The 14,107-nt window shown below is 41.8% G+C and overlaps 2 protein-coding genes across 4 annotated transcripts in view; one reads left to right on the top strand and one right to left on the bottom strand.

Moving 5' to 3' along the window:
- The window catches only part of LOC139761637 (asparagine synthetase domain-containing protein 1), a 40,150-nt gene extending 33,754 nt beyond the window's left edge, over window positions 1–6,396 (top strand). For all 3 annotated transcript variants that reach the window (XM_071685932.1, XM_071685941.1, XM_071685923.1), the window contains one exon: window positions 6,018–6,396. In XM_071685932.1, coding sequence (XP_071542033.1) covers window positions 6,018–6,264 — 247 coding nt within the window. In that variant the 3' untranslated portion in view covers window positions 6,265–6,396. The remainder of the gene's footprint in view (window positions 1–6,017) is intronic.
- LOC139761649 (succinate-semialdehyde dehydrogenase, mitochondrial-like) overlaps window positions 1–14,107 on the bottom strand; it is a 228,420-nt gene that overhangs the window by 160,778 nt on the left and 53,535 nt on the right. The window lies entirely within an intron of this gene.

Below are 14,107 nucleotides of genomic sequence, written 5' to 3'. Positions count from 1 at the left end.
GAACCAATCACTTTCCTCTCTTCCTACACGTACACGTGCCTTACATCCTCGATAAAAGCTTTTCACTGCTTCTAACAACTTGCCTCCCACACCATATATTCTTAATACCTTCCACAGAGCATCTCTATCAACTCTATCATATGCCTTCTCCAGATCCATAAATGCCACATACAAATCCATTTGCTTTTTAAGTATTTCTCACATACATTCTTCAAAGCAAACACCTGATCCACACATCCTCTACCACTTCTGAAACCACACTACTCTTCCCCAATCTGATGCTCTGTACATGCCTTCACCCTCTCAATCAATACCCTCCCATATAATTTACCAGGAATACTCAACAAACTTATACCTCTGTAATTTGAGCACTCACTTTTATCCCCTTTGCATTTGTACAATGGCACTATGCACGCATTCCACCAATCCTCAGGCACCTCACCATGAGTCATACATACATTAAATAACCTTACCAACCAGTCAATAATACAGTCACCCCCTTTTTTAATAAATTCCACTGCAATACCATCCAAACCTGCTGCCTTGCCGGCTTTCATCTTCCGCAAAGCTTTTACTACCTCTTCTCTGTTTACCAAATCATTTTCCCTAACCCTCTCACTTTGCACACCACCTCAACCAAAACACCCTATATCTGCCACTCTATCATCAAACACATTCAACAAATCTTCAAAATACTCACTCCATCTCCTTCTCACATCACCACTACTTGTTATCACCTTCCCATTTGCGCCCTTCACTGAAGTTCCCATTTGCTCCCTTGTCTTACGCACTTTATTTACCTCCTTCCAGAACATCTTTTTATTCTCCCTAAAAATTTAATGATACTCTCTCACCCCAACTCTCATTTGCCCTCTTTTTCACCTCTTGCACCTTTCTCTTGACCTCCTGTCTCTTTCTTTTATACATCTCCCACTCAATTGCATTTTTTCTTTGCAAAAATCGTCCAAATGCCTCTCTCTTCTCTTTCACTAATAATCTTACTTCTTCATCCCACCACTCACTACCCTTTCTAATCAACCCACCTCCCACTCTTCTCATGCCACAAGCATCTTTTGCACAATCCATCACTGATTCCCTAAATACATCCCATTCCTCCCCCACTCCCCTTACTTCCATTGTTCTCACCTTTTTCCATTCTATACTCAGTCTCTCCTGGTACTTCCTCACACAAGTCTCCTTCCCAAGCTCACTGACTCTCACCACCCTCTTCACCCCAACATTCACTCTTCTTTTCTGAAAACCCATACAAATCTTCACCTTAGCCTCCACAAGATAATGATCAGATAAATATATATATATTTATATATTTGGTAAAGTGTGTGAAAGAAGAAAGTTAAGAGTAAATGTGAATAAGAGCAAGGTAATTAGGTACAGTAGGGTTGAGGGTCAAGTCAATTGGGAGGTAAGTTTGAATGGAGAAAAACTGGAGGAAGTAAAGTGTTTTAGATATCTGGGAGTGGATCTGGCAGCGGATGGAACCATGGAGGCGGAAGTGGATCATAGGGTGGGGGAGGGGGCGAAAATCCTGGGAGCCTTGAAGAATGTGTGGAAGTCGAGAACATTATCTCGGAAAGCAAAAATGGGTATGTTTGAAGGAATAGTGGTTCCAACAATGTTGTATGGTTGCGAGGCGTGGGCTATGGATAGAGTTGTGCGCAGGAGGATGGATGTGCTGGAAATGAGATGTTTGAGGACAATGTGTGGTGTGAGGTGGTTTGATCGAGTAAGTAACGTAAGGGTAAGAGAGATGTGCGGAAATAAAAAGAGCGTGGTTGAGAGAGCAGAAGAGGGTGTTTTGAAATGGTTTGGGCACATGGAGAGAATGAGTGAGGAAAGATTGACCAAGAGGATATATGTGTTGGAGGTGGAGGGAACGAGGAGAAGAGGGAGACCAAATTGGAGGTGGAAAGATGGAGTGAAAAAGATTTTGTGTGATCGGGGCCTGAACATGCAGGAGGGTGAAAAGAGGGCAAGGAATAGAGTGAATTGGAGCGATGTGGTATACCGGGATTGACGTGCTGTCAGTGGATTGAATCGGGGCATGTGAAGCGTCTGGGGTAAACCATGGAAAGCTGTGTAGGTATGTATATTTTGCGTGTGTGGACGTATGTATATACATGTGTATGGGGGTGGGTTGGGCCATTTCTTTCGTCTGTTTTCTTGCGCTACCTCGCAAACGTGGGAGACAGCGACAAAGCAAAAAAAAAAAATATATATATATATATATATACTTTTATAAAAAAAAATATATATATATATATATATATATATATATATATATATATATATATATATATATATATATATATATATACTTGTTAGATATTTCCTTTTCCATATACTTGAAAACTATTCTGACATTTGTCAGGAGACACTTTGTCTCCTTAACTATTCTCTTAATATGGGACTATGGTGACAGGTTAGGAACTAACAGAATTCTGAAGTTTATTTCATGGTAGATGATAATCATTTTGAAACCATTTATCACTTTGTCCCAGCCTCATTACTTTACATTTACTTGGGTTGAGTTTCGTCAAACATATTTCAGACCAACTTTTGAGTCTGTTTATGTCATCTTGTAAGCTGCTGCAATCGTCCTCACTTATCACTTCCCTCTTGACCCTTGCTAATATTATATGCAAAGATATTCAGGTAGAATTCCATGACCCCAGATAAATCATTAATGTACAGCAAGAAGAGTAATTGTCCTAGAACTGAACCTTGTGGCACTCCACATGTCACTTCAATCCATTTGGAAAAGCTTCTTCGATATGCCTACTTTTGTTCCCTCCTACTTGGTTAGTCTTCCAGCCATTGCAGGAATTTCTGCCTGATGATCCAACTTCATAATCATGTTCCCATGTTTTACACTGTCGAATGCTTGCTGGCAGTTCAGATACATACAGTCCACCCAGTCTTTCCCTAAAACCATACTGTCTCACTTAAAAAATTTCTCCAATTTAGAAAGTTATCCATTTCCTTTTTCAAGATTTTTTTCCTGAACTTGTGTGTATGTGTGTGTATTTTTACTAATTGTAATTACTATTTGTGTGTTACAGCAAGAATTCAAACTCATGTTTCCTTGTCTCTTAACCTTGTCTCTTAACCTCTTTCCTTGTGCATAGATACCATACCTTTATTCCTATGTGCACACACACACACACACCAGCTTAAGCCAGGTACCCATTTATCAGATAGTTTCAAGGTGAGGATGAACACCTGGGTTGTATGTAGTCTGACTGCCAATGCTTAGGATTCAAACCTGTGTGGGTTTTTCAGTAATGCTAACCACTGTACCACAGAGTGTGTGTGTGTGTGTGTGTGTGTGCATGTGTGTTTTGATACTCCCAGACATATGTTTGTAACACTGCACCATATATTACTTATTGCATATGCCTTGCATCAGTTTCCAATGAAGCATATGATATAGATGATAATCTTAAATAGTTAAAAGTAATAATTGGTTAGCAGTTGTTATACATATGTTATGGTCATTTTGTTTTAATGACTATATTTTATTCAGATAAGTAAAGGAAGGGTAGTGAGTGGTGGGATGAAGAAGTAAGATTATTAGTGAAAGAGAAGAGAGAAGCATTTGGACGATTTTTGCAGGGAAAAAATGCAATCGAGTGGGAGATGTATAAAAGAAAGAGACAGGAGGTCAAGAGAAAGGTGCAAGAGCTGAAAAAGAGGGCAAATGAGAGTTGGGGTGAGAGAGTATCATTAAATTTTAGGGAGAATAAAAAGATGTTCTGGAAGGAGGTAAATAAAGTGCGTAAGACAAGGGAGCAAATGGGAACTTCAGTGAAGGGTGCAAATGGGGAGGTGATAACAAGTAGTGGTGATGTGAGAAGATGGAGTGAATATTTTGAAGGTTTGTTGAATGTGTTTGATGATAGAGTGGCAGATATAGGGTGTTTTAGTCGAGGTGGTGTGCAAAGTGAGAGGGTTAGGGAAAATGATTTGGTAAACAGAGCAGAGGTAGTAAAAGCTTTGCGGAAGATGAAAGCCGGCAAAGCAGCAGGTTTGGATGGTATGGCAATGGAATTTATTAAAAAAGGGGGTGACTGTATTGTTGACTGGTTGGTAAGGTTATTTAATGTATGTATGACTCATGGTGAGGTGCCTGAGGATTGGCGGAATGCGTGCTTAGTGCCATTGTGCAAAGGCAAAGGGGATAAGAGTGAGTGCTCAAATTACAGAGGTATAAGTTTGTTGATTATTCCTGGTAAATTATATGGGAGGGTATTGATTGAGAGGGTGAAGGCATGTACAGAGCATCAGATTGGGGAAGAGCAGTGTGGTTTCAGAAGTGGTAGAGGATGTGTGGATCAGGTGTTTGCTTTGAAGAATGTATGTGAGAAATACTTAGAAAAGCAAATGGATTTGTATGTAGCATTTATGGATCTGGAGAAGGCATATGATAAGAGTTGATAGAGATGCTCTGTGGAAGGTATTAAGAATATATGGTGTGGGAGGCAAGTTGTTAGAAGCAGTGAAAAGTTTTTATCGAGGATGTAAGGCATGTGTACGTGTAGGAAGAGAGGAAAGTAATTGGTTCTCAGTGAATGTAGGTTTGCGGCAGTGGTGTGTGATGTCTCCATGGTTGTTTAATTTGTTTATGGATGGGGTTGTTAGGGAGGTGAATGCAAGAGTTCTGGAAAGAGGGGCATGTATGAAGTCTGTTGTGGATGAGAGAGCTTGGGAAGTGAGTCAGTTGTTGTTTGCTGATGATACAGCACTGGTGGCTGATTCATGTGAGAAACTGCAGAAGCTGGTGACTGAGTTTGGTAAAGTGTGTGAAAGAAGAAAGTTAAGAGTAAATGTGAATAAGAGCAAGGTTATTAGGTACAGTAGGGTTGAGGATCAAGTCAATTGGGAGGTAAGTTTGAATGGAGAAAAACTGGAGGAAGTAAAGTGTTTTAGATATCTGGGAGTGGATCTGGCAGCGGATGGAACCATGGAAGCGGAAGTGAATCATAGGGTGGGGAAGGGGGCGAAAATCCTGGGAGCCTTGAAGAATGTGTGGAAGTCGAGAACATTATCTCGGAAAGCAAAAATGGGTATGTTTGAAGGAATAGTGGTTCCAACAATGTTGTATGGTTGCGAGGCGTGGGCTATGGATAGAGTTGTGCGCAGGAGGGTGGATGTGCTGGAAATGAGATGTTTGAGGACAATGTGTGGTGTGAGGTGGTTTGATCGAGTAAGTAATGTAAGGGTAAGAGAGATGTGTGGAAATAAAAAGAGCGTGGTTGAGAGAGCAGAAGAGGGTGTTTTGAAATGGTTTGGGTACATGGAGAGAATGAGTGAGGAAAGACTGACCAAGAGGATATATGTGTCAGAGGTGGAGGGAACGAGGAGAAGTGGGAGACCAAATTAGAGGTGGAAAGATGGAGTGAAAAAGATTTTGTGTGATCGGGGCCTGAACATGCAGGAGGGTGAAAGGAGGGCAAGGAATAGAGTGAATTGGATCAATGTGGTATACCGGGGTTGACGTGTGGATGTGTGTGTGTATACATTTGTGTATGGGGGTGGGTTGGGCCATTTCTTTCGTCTGTTTCCTTGCGCTACCTCGCAAACGCGGGAGACAGCGACAAAGCAAAATAAAATATAAGTAAATGAACATTTCTATTAGTAAAACAAGTCATGATTGTTTCTTTTTCAATTGTATACCTTTATGTTAGTATAGAAATTTAGGATAAAAGGGAAATGAATGGCAATTGACTGTCACTCTGACTGTTCCCCTTACTCATTATATCCCAGGAATTGAAAGATGGGTTAGAAAGGACTGTGACTGTCACATTTGCAAGACTGCTAACCAAGAGTGGAGTGGAACTCCTGCAGGAGGCTGTTCCTTACATTTTTTCATTATTCTTTTTGGTTGGCTGATTATCTTATACTGTAGTTCTGCAAGCAAAATTGACCCATGATCAACTTTCCATAGATAGGAAAAGAGCAGTTAAATGTAACCCTAAAATCTAAACCTTTTCCTGCAGGTTCCCTTACTTGGATGAAGATGTTGTATCTACCTTGAACTCTTTCCCAATTTGGATAAAGGCCAATTTATATTTACCACGTGGAATAGGAGAGAAATTCCTTCTTCGTGTTGCAGCTGCTCACCTGGGTTTGTCAACTTCTGCAGCGTTACCCAAAAGAGCCATTCAGTTTGGCTCTAGAATAGCAAAACTTGAAAACTCTAAAGAAAAGGGTTCAGATTCATGTGTAAGGTTGATAAGGAAGTGACAGTGCTTTTGCATTACATCTTGTGAAAAGAGGGAGAATGTACATGAAATGGCCCTGCAGCATTAGAGCAATTTTACATATATTTATAGTTATAAACACTTTTGTATTTTCTAATAATAATCTGAAATCATCCTCATTACTTTTTCTCATGCACCTTACCTCCTGTGATAGAAAGGAAAGAAAAATCATAGAGTTAAGAAAAATGCCTTGTAGATTGCTCACAGCAGGAAGGATTGAGAGTTAAAATTAACTAAGTTTCTTCACCATTACTGTAAAAATACTAGTTCTCTCCCCTTCAGTCTATTTTGAAAGCAAGAGACATTTCTTAGGAGTATGTAGGACAAGACCTACCAACCCTCAGTATATAAGGTTAGGAAATGGTATCCTTCACTCACACTTTGCAAACCATTTAACTGTTAATTGCAACCACTTCCAAGTGTTGGGCCTGCCTACACACTTTTAGCACACATAGCTTACAGGGTCACATGCAGATAGGATATGCAGTTATCAGATCAGCTTTTTCATCCAATGGATCAGTATCCTTTTTCTTTTATTTCTTTTATTCATCATTCAGTTTAGAAGAATGGGTGTACTTATCTGTGCTAGTTCAGTACTTCAGATAATTTTTTTTATGTAACATTTATATTTTTATCGAGGATGTAAGGCATGTGTACGTGTAGGAAGAGAGGAAAGTGATTGGTTCTCAGTGAATGTAGGTTTGCGGCAGGGGTGTGTGATGTCTCCATGGTTGTTTAATTTGTTTATGGATGGGGTTGTTAGGGAGGTAAATGCAAGAGTCCTGGAAAGAGGGGCAAGTATGAAGTCTGTTGGGGATGAGAGAGCTTGGGAAGTGAGTCAGTTGTTGTTCGCTGATGATACAGCGCTGGTGGCTGATTCATGTGAGAAACTGCAGAAGCTGGTGACTGAGTTTGGTAAAGTGTGTGGAAGAAGAAAGTTAAGAGTAAATGTGAATAAGAGCAAGGTTATTAGGTACAGTAGGGTTGAGGGTCAAGTCAATTGGGAGGTGAGTTTGAATGGAGAAAAACTGGAGGAAGTGAAGTGTTTTAGATATCTGGGAGTGGATCTGTCAGCGGATGGAACCATGGAAGCGGAAGTGGATCATAGGGTGGGGGAGGGGGCGAAAATTTTGGGAGCCTTGAAAAATGTGTGGAAGTCGAGAACATTATCTCGGAAAGCAAAAATGGGTATGTTTGAAGGAATAGTGGTTCCAACAATGCTGTATGGTTGCGAGGCGTGGGCTATGGATAGAGTTGTGCGCAGGAGGATGGATGTGCTGGAAATGAGATGTTTGAGGACAATGTGTGGTGTGAGGTGGTTTGATCGAGTAAGTAACGTAAGGGTAAGAGAGATGTGTGGAAATAAAAAGAGCGTGGTTGAGAGAGCAGAAGAGGGTGTTTTGAAATGGTTTGGGCACATGGAGAGAATGAGTGAGGAAAGATTGACCAAGAGGATATATGTGTCGGAGGTGGAGGGAACGAGGAGAAGAGGGAGACCAAATTGGAGGTGGAAAGATGGAGTGAAAAAGATTTTGTGTGATCGGGGCCTGAACATGCAGGAGGGTGAAAGGAGGGCAAGGAATAGAGTGAATTGGAGCGATGTGGTATACAGGGGTTGACGTGCTGTCAGTGGATTGAATCAAGGCATGTGAAGCGTCTGGGGTAAACCATGGAAAGCTGTGTAGGTATGTATATTTGCGTGTGTGGATGTGTGTATGTACATGTGTATGGAGGGGGGGGTTGGGCCATTTCTTTCGTCTGTTTCCTTGCGCTACCTCGCAAACGCGGGAGACAGCGACAAAGTATAAAAAAAAAAAAAAAAAAAAAAAAAAAAAAATTTATATTTACATTTTTGCAGAGAAATAATGCAAATGACTGGGAGATGGGAATGAATAAAGGCAGACAGTGTGAATTGTATGCATGTGTATATATGTATGTGTCTGTGTGTGTATATATATGTGTACATTGAGATGTATGGGTATGTATATTTGCGTATGTGGACGTGTATGTATATACATGTGTATGGGGATGGGTTTGGCCATTTCTTTCGTCTGTTTCCTTGTGCTACCTCGCAAACGCGGGAGACAGCGACAAAGCAAAATAATAATAATAAAGAAAGAAGAAAGTTAAGAGTAAATGTGAATAAGAGCAAGGTTATTAGGTACAGTAGGGTTGAGGGTCAAGTCAATTGGGAGGTAAGTTTGAATGGAGAAAAACTGGAGGAAGTAAAGTGTTTTAGATATCTGGGAGTGGATCTGGCAGCGGATGGAACCATGGAAGCGGAAGTGAATCATAGGGTGGGGGAGGGGGTGAAAATCCTGGGAGCCTTGAAGAATGTGTGGAAGTCGAGAACATTATCTCGGAAAGCAAAAATGGGTATGTTTGAAGGAATAGTGGTTCCAACAATGTTGTATGGTTGCGAGGCATGGGCTATGGATAGAGTTGTGTGCAGGAGGGTGGATGTGCTGGAAATGAGATGTTTGAGGACAATGTGTGGTGTGAGGTGGTTTGATCGAGTAAGTAATGTAAGGGTAAGAGAGATGTGTGGAAATAAAAAGAGCGTGGTTGAGAGAGCAGAAGAGGGTGTTTTGAAATGGTTTGGGCACATGGAGAGAATGAGTGAGAAAACATTGACCAAGAGGATATATGTGTCGGAGGTGGAGGGAACGAGGAGAAGTGGGAGACCAAATTGGAGGTGGAAAGATGGAGTGAAAAAGATTTTGTGTGATCGGGACCTGAACATGCAGGAGGGTGAAAGGAGGGCAAGGAATAGAGTGAATTGGATCGATTTAGTATACCGGGGTTGACGTGCTGTCAGTGGATTGAATCAGGGCATGTGAAGCATCTGGGGTAAACCATGGAAAGTTGGGCCTGGATGTGGAAAGGGAGCTGTGGTTTCGGGCATTATTGCGTGGCAGCTAGAGACTGAGTGTGAACGAATGGGGCCTTTGTTGTCTTTTCCTAGTGCTACCTCGCACACATGAGGGGGGAGGGGGAAGGTATTCCATGTGTGGCAAGGTGGCGATGGGAGTGAATGGGGGCAGACTGTGTGAATTGTGTGCATGGGTATATCTGTATGTGTCTGTGTATGTATATGTGTACATTGAGATGTATAGGTATGTATATTTGCGTGTGTGGACGTGTGTGTGTATACATTGTGTATGGGGGTGGGTTGGGCCATTTCTTTCGTTTGTTTCCTTGCGCTACCTCGCAAACGCGGGAGACAGCAACAAAGCAAAATAAATAAATAAATAATATATATATATATATATATATTTTTTTTTTTTTTTTTTTTTCATACTATCCGCCATTTCCCGCGACAGCGAGGTAGCGTTAAGAACAGAGGACTGGGCCTTTGATGAAATATCCTCACCTGGCCCTCTTCTCTGTTCCTTCTTTTGGAAAATTAAAAAAAAAAAAAAGAAAAAAAAAACGAGAGGGGAGGATTTCCAGCCCCCCGCTCCCTTCCCTTTTAGTCGCCTTCTACGACACGCAGGGAATACGTGGGAAGTATTCTTTCTCCCCTATCCCCATATATATATATATATATATATATATATATATATATATATATATATTTTTTTGCTTTGTCGCTGTCTCCCGCGTTTGCGACGTAGCGCAAGGAAACAGACGAAAGAAATGGCCCAACCCACCCCCATACACATGTATATACATACGTCCACACACGCAAATATACATACCTACACAGCTTTCCATGGTTTACCCCAGACGCTTCACATGCCTTGATTCAATCCACTGACAGCACGTCAACCCCGGTATACCACATCGCTCCAATTCACTCTTTTCCTTGCCCTCCTTTCACCCTCCTGCATGTTCAGGCCCCGATCACACAAAATCTTTTTCACTCCATCTTTCCACCTCCAATTTGGTCTCCCTCTTCTCGTTCCCTCCACCTCCGACACATATATTCTCTTGGTCAATCTTTCCTCACTCATTCTCTCCATGTGCCCGAACCATTTCAAAACACCCTCTTCTGATCTCTCAACCACGCTCTTTTTACTTCCACACATCTCTCTTACCCTTACGTTACTTACTCAATCAAACCACCTCACACCACACATTGTCCTCAAACATCTCATTTCCAGCACATCCACCCTCCTGCGCACAACTCTATCCATAGCCTACGCCTCGCAACCATACAACATTGTTGGAACCACTATTCCTTCAAACATACCCAGTTTTGCTTTCCGAGATAATGTTCTCGACTTCCACACATTCTTCAAGGCTCCCAGGATTTTCGCCCCCTCCCCCACCCTATGATCCACTTCTGCTTCCATGGTTCCATCCGCTGCCAGATCCACTCCCAGATATCTAAAACACTTTGCTTCCTCCAGTTTTTCTCCATTCAAACTTACCTCCCAATTGACTTGACCCTCAACCCTACTGTACCTAATAACCTTGCTCTTATTCACATTTGCTCTTAACTTTCTTCTTTTACACACTTTACCAAACTCAGTCATCAGCTTCTGCAGTTTCTCACATGAATCAGCCACCAGCACTGATATATATATATATATATATATATATATATATATATATATATATATATATATATATATATTTTTTTTTTTTGCTTTGTCGCCGTCTCCCGCGTTTGCGAGGTAGCGCAAGGAAACAGACGAAAGAAATGGCTCAACCCACCCCCATACACATGTATATACATACGTCCACACACGCAAATATACACACCTATACAGCTTTCCATGGTTTACCCCAGACGCTTCACATGCCTTGATTCAATCCACTGACAGCACGTCAACCCCGGTATACCACATCGCTCCAATTCACTCTATTCCTTGCCCTCCTTTCACCCTCCTGCATGTTCAGGCCCCGATCACACAAAATCTTTTTCACCCCATCTTTCCACCTCCAATTTGGTCTCCCTCTTCTCTTTGTTCCCTCCACCTCCGACACATCTATCCTCTTGGTCAATCTTTCCTCACTCATTCTCTCCATGTGACCAAACCATTTCAAAACACCCTCTTCTGCTCTCTCAACACGCTCTTTTTATTTCCACACATCTCTCTCACCCTTACATTACTTACTCGATCAAACCACCTCACACCACACATTGTCCTCAAACATCTCATTTCCAGCACATCCACCCTCCTGCGCACAACTCTATCCATAGCCCATGCCTTGCAACCATACAACATTGTTGGAACCACTATTCCTTCAAACATACCCATTTTTGCTTTCCGAGATAATGTTCTCGACTTCCACACATTCTTCAAGGCTCCCAGGATTTTCGCCCCCTCCCCCAACCTATGATTCACTTCCGCTTCCATGGTTCCATCCGCTGCCAGATCCACTCCCAGATATCTAAAACACTTTACTTCCTCCAGTTTTTCTCCATTCAAACTTACCTCCCAATTGATTTGACCCTCAACCCTACTGTACCTAATAACCTTGCTCTTTTCACATTTACTCTTAACTTTCTTCTTTCACACACTTTACCAAACTCAGTCACCAGCTTCTGCAGTTTCTCACATGAATCAGCCACCAGCGCTGTATCAGCAGCAAACAACAACTGACTCACTTCCCAAGCTCTCTCATCCACAACAGACTTCATACTTGCCCCTCTTTCCAAAACTCTTGCATTCACCTCCCTAACAACCCCATCCATAAACAAATTAAACAACCATGGAGACATCACACATCCCTGCTGCAAACCTACATTCACTGAGAACCAATCACTTTCCTCTCTTCCTACACGTACACATGCCTTACATCCTCGATAAAAACTTTTCACTGCTTCTAACAACTTGCCTCCCACACCATATATTCTTAATACCTTCCACAGGGCATCTCTATCAACTCTATCATATGCCTTCTCCAGATCCATAAATGCTACATACAAATCCATTTGCTTTTCTAAGTATTTCTTGCATACATTCTTCAAAGCAAACACCTGATCCACACATCCTCTGCCACTTCTGAAACCACACTGCTCTTCCCCAATCTGATGCTCTGTACATGCCTTCACCCTCTCAATCAATACCCTCCCATATGATTTACCAGGAATACTCAACAAACTTATACCTCTGTAATTTGAGCACTCACTCTTATCCCCTTTGCCTTTGTACAATGGCACTATGCACGCATTCCACCAATCCTCAGGCACCTCACCATGAGTCATACATACATTAAATAACCTTATCAACCAGTCAACAATACAGTCACCCCCTTTTTTAATAAATTCCACTGCAATACCATCCAAACCTGCTGCCTTGACGGTTTTCATCTTCCGCAAAGCTTTTACTACCTCTTCTCTGTTTACCAAATCATTTTCCCTAACCCTCTCACTTTGCACACCACCTCGACCAAAACACCCTATAGCTGCCACTCTATCATCAAACATATTCAACAAACCTTCAAAATACTCACTCCATCTCCTTCTCACATCACCACTACTTGTTATCACCTTCCCATTAGCCCCCTTCACTGAAGTTCCCATTTGTTCCGTTGTCTTATGCACTTTATTTACCTCCTTCCAAAACATCTTTTTATTCTCCCAAAAATTTAATGATACTCTCTCACCCCAACTCTCATTTGCCCTCTTTTTCACCTCTTGCACCTTTCTCTTGACCTCCCTCATCTTTCTTTTATACATCTCCCACTCATTTGCATTATTTCCCTGCAAAAATCGTCCAAATGCCTCTTTCTTCTCTTTCATTAATAATCTTATTTCATCATCCCACCACTCACTACCCTTTCTAATCTGCCCACCTCCCACGCTTCTCATGCCACAAGTATCTTTTGCGCAAGCCATCACTGCTTTCCTTGATACATCCCATTCCTCCCCCATTCCCCTTGCCTCCTTTGTTCTCACCTTTTTCCATTCTGTACTCAGTCTCTCCTGGTACTTCCTCACACAAGTCTCTTTCCCAAGCTCACTTACTCTCACCACTCTTTTCACCCCAACATTCTCTCTTCTTTTCTGAAAGCCTCTACAAATCTTCACCTTCCCCTCCAGAAGATAATGATCAGACATCCCTCCAGTTGCACCTCTCAGCACATTAACATCCAAAGTCTCTCTTTCGCACGCCTATCAATTAACACGTAATCCAATAATGCTCTCTGGCTATCTCTCCTACTTACATATGTATACTTATGTATATCTCTCTTTTTAAACCAGGTATTCCCAATCACCATTCCTTTTTCAGCTCATAAATCTACAAGCTCTTCACCATTTCTATTTACAACACTGAACACCCCATGTACACCAATTATTCCCTCAACTGCCACATTACTCACCTTAGCATTCAAATCACCCATCACTATAACCCAGTCTCGTGCATCAAAATTACTAACACACTCAGCTGCTCCCAAAACACTTGCCTCTCATGATCTTTCTTCTGCCCAGGTGCATATGCACCAATAATCACCCATCTCTCTCCATCCAATTTCAGTTTTACCCATATCAATGTAGAGTTTACTTTCTTACACACTATCACATACTCCCACCACTCCTGTTTCAGTAGTGCTACTCCTTCCCTTGCTCTTGTCCTCTCACTAACCCCTGATTTTACTCCCAAGACATTCCCAAACCACTCTTCCCCTTTACCCTTGAGCTTCGTTTCACTCAGAGCCAAAACATCCTGGTTCCTTTCCTCAAACATACTACCTATCTCTCCTTTCTTCTCATCTTGGTTACATCCACACATTTAGACACCCCAATCTGAGCCTTCGATGAGGATGAGCACTCCCCACGTAACTCCTTCTGTTTCCCCTTTAAGAAAATCAAAATACAAGGAGGGGAGGGTTTCCAGCCCCCACTCCCGTCCCCTTTAGTCGGCTTGTAC

This window comes from Panulirus ornatus, chromosome 3 (assembly GCF_036320965.1).
Source record: "Panulirus ornatus isolate Po-2019 chromosome 3, ASM3632096v1, whole genome shotgun sequence".
NCBI lineage: Eukaryota > Metazoa > Arthropoda > Malacostraca > Decapoda > Palinuridae > Panulirus > Panulirus ornatus.
This window is presented reverse-complemented; position numbering and strand designations above follow the sequence as displayed.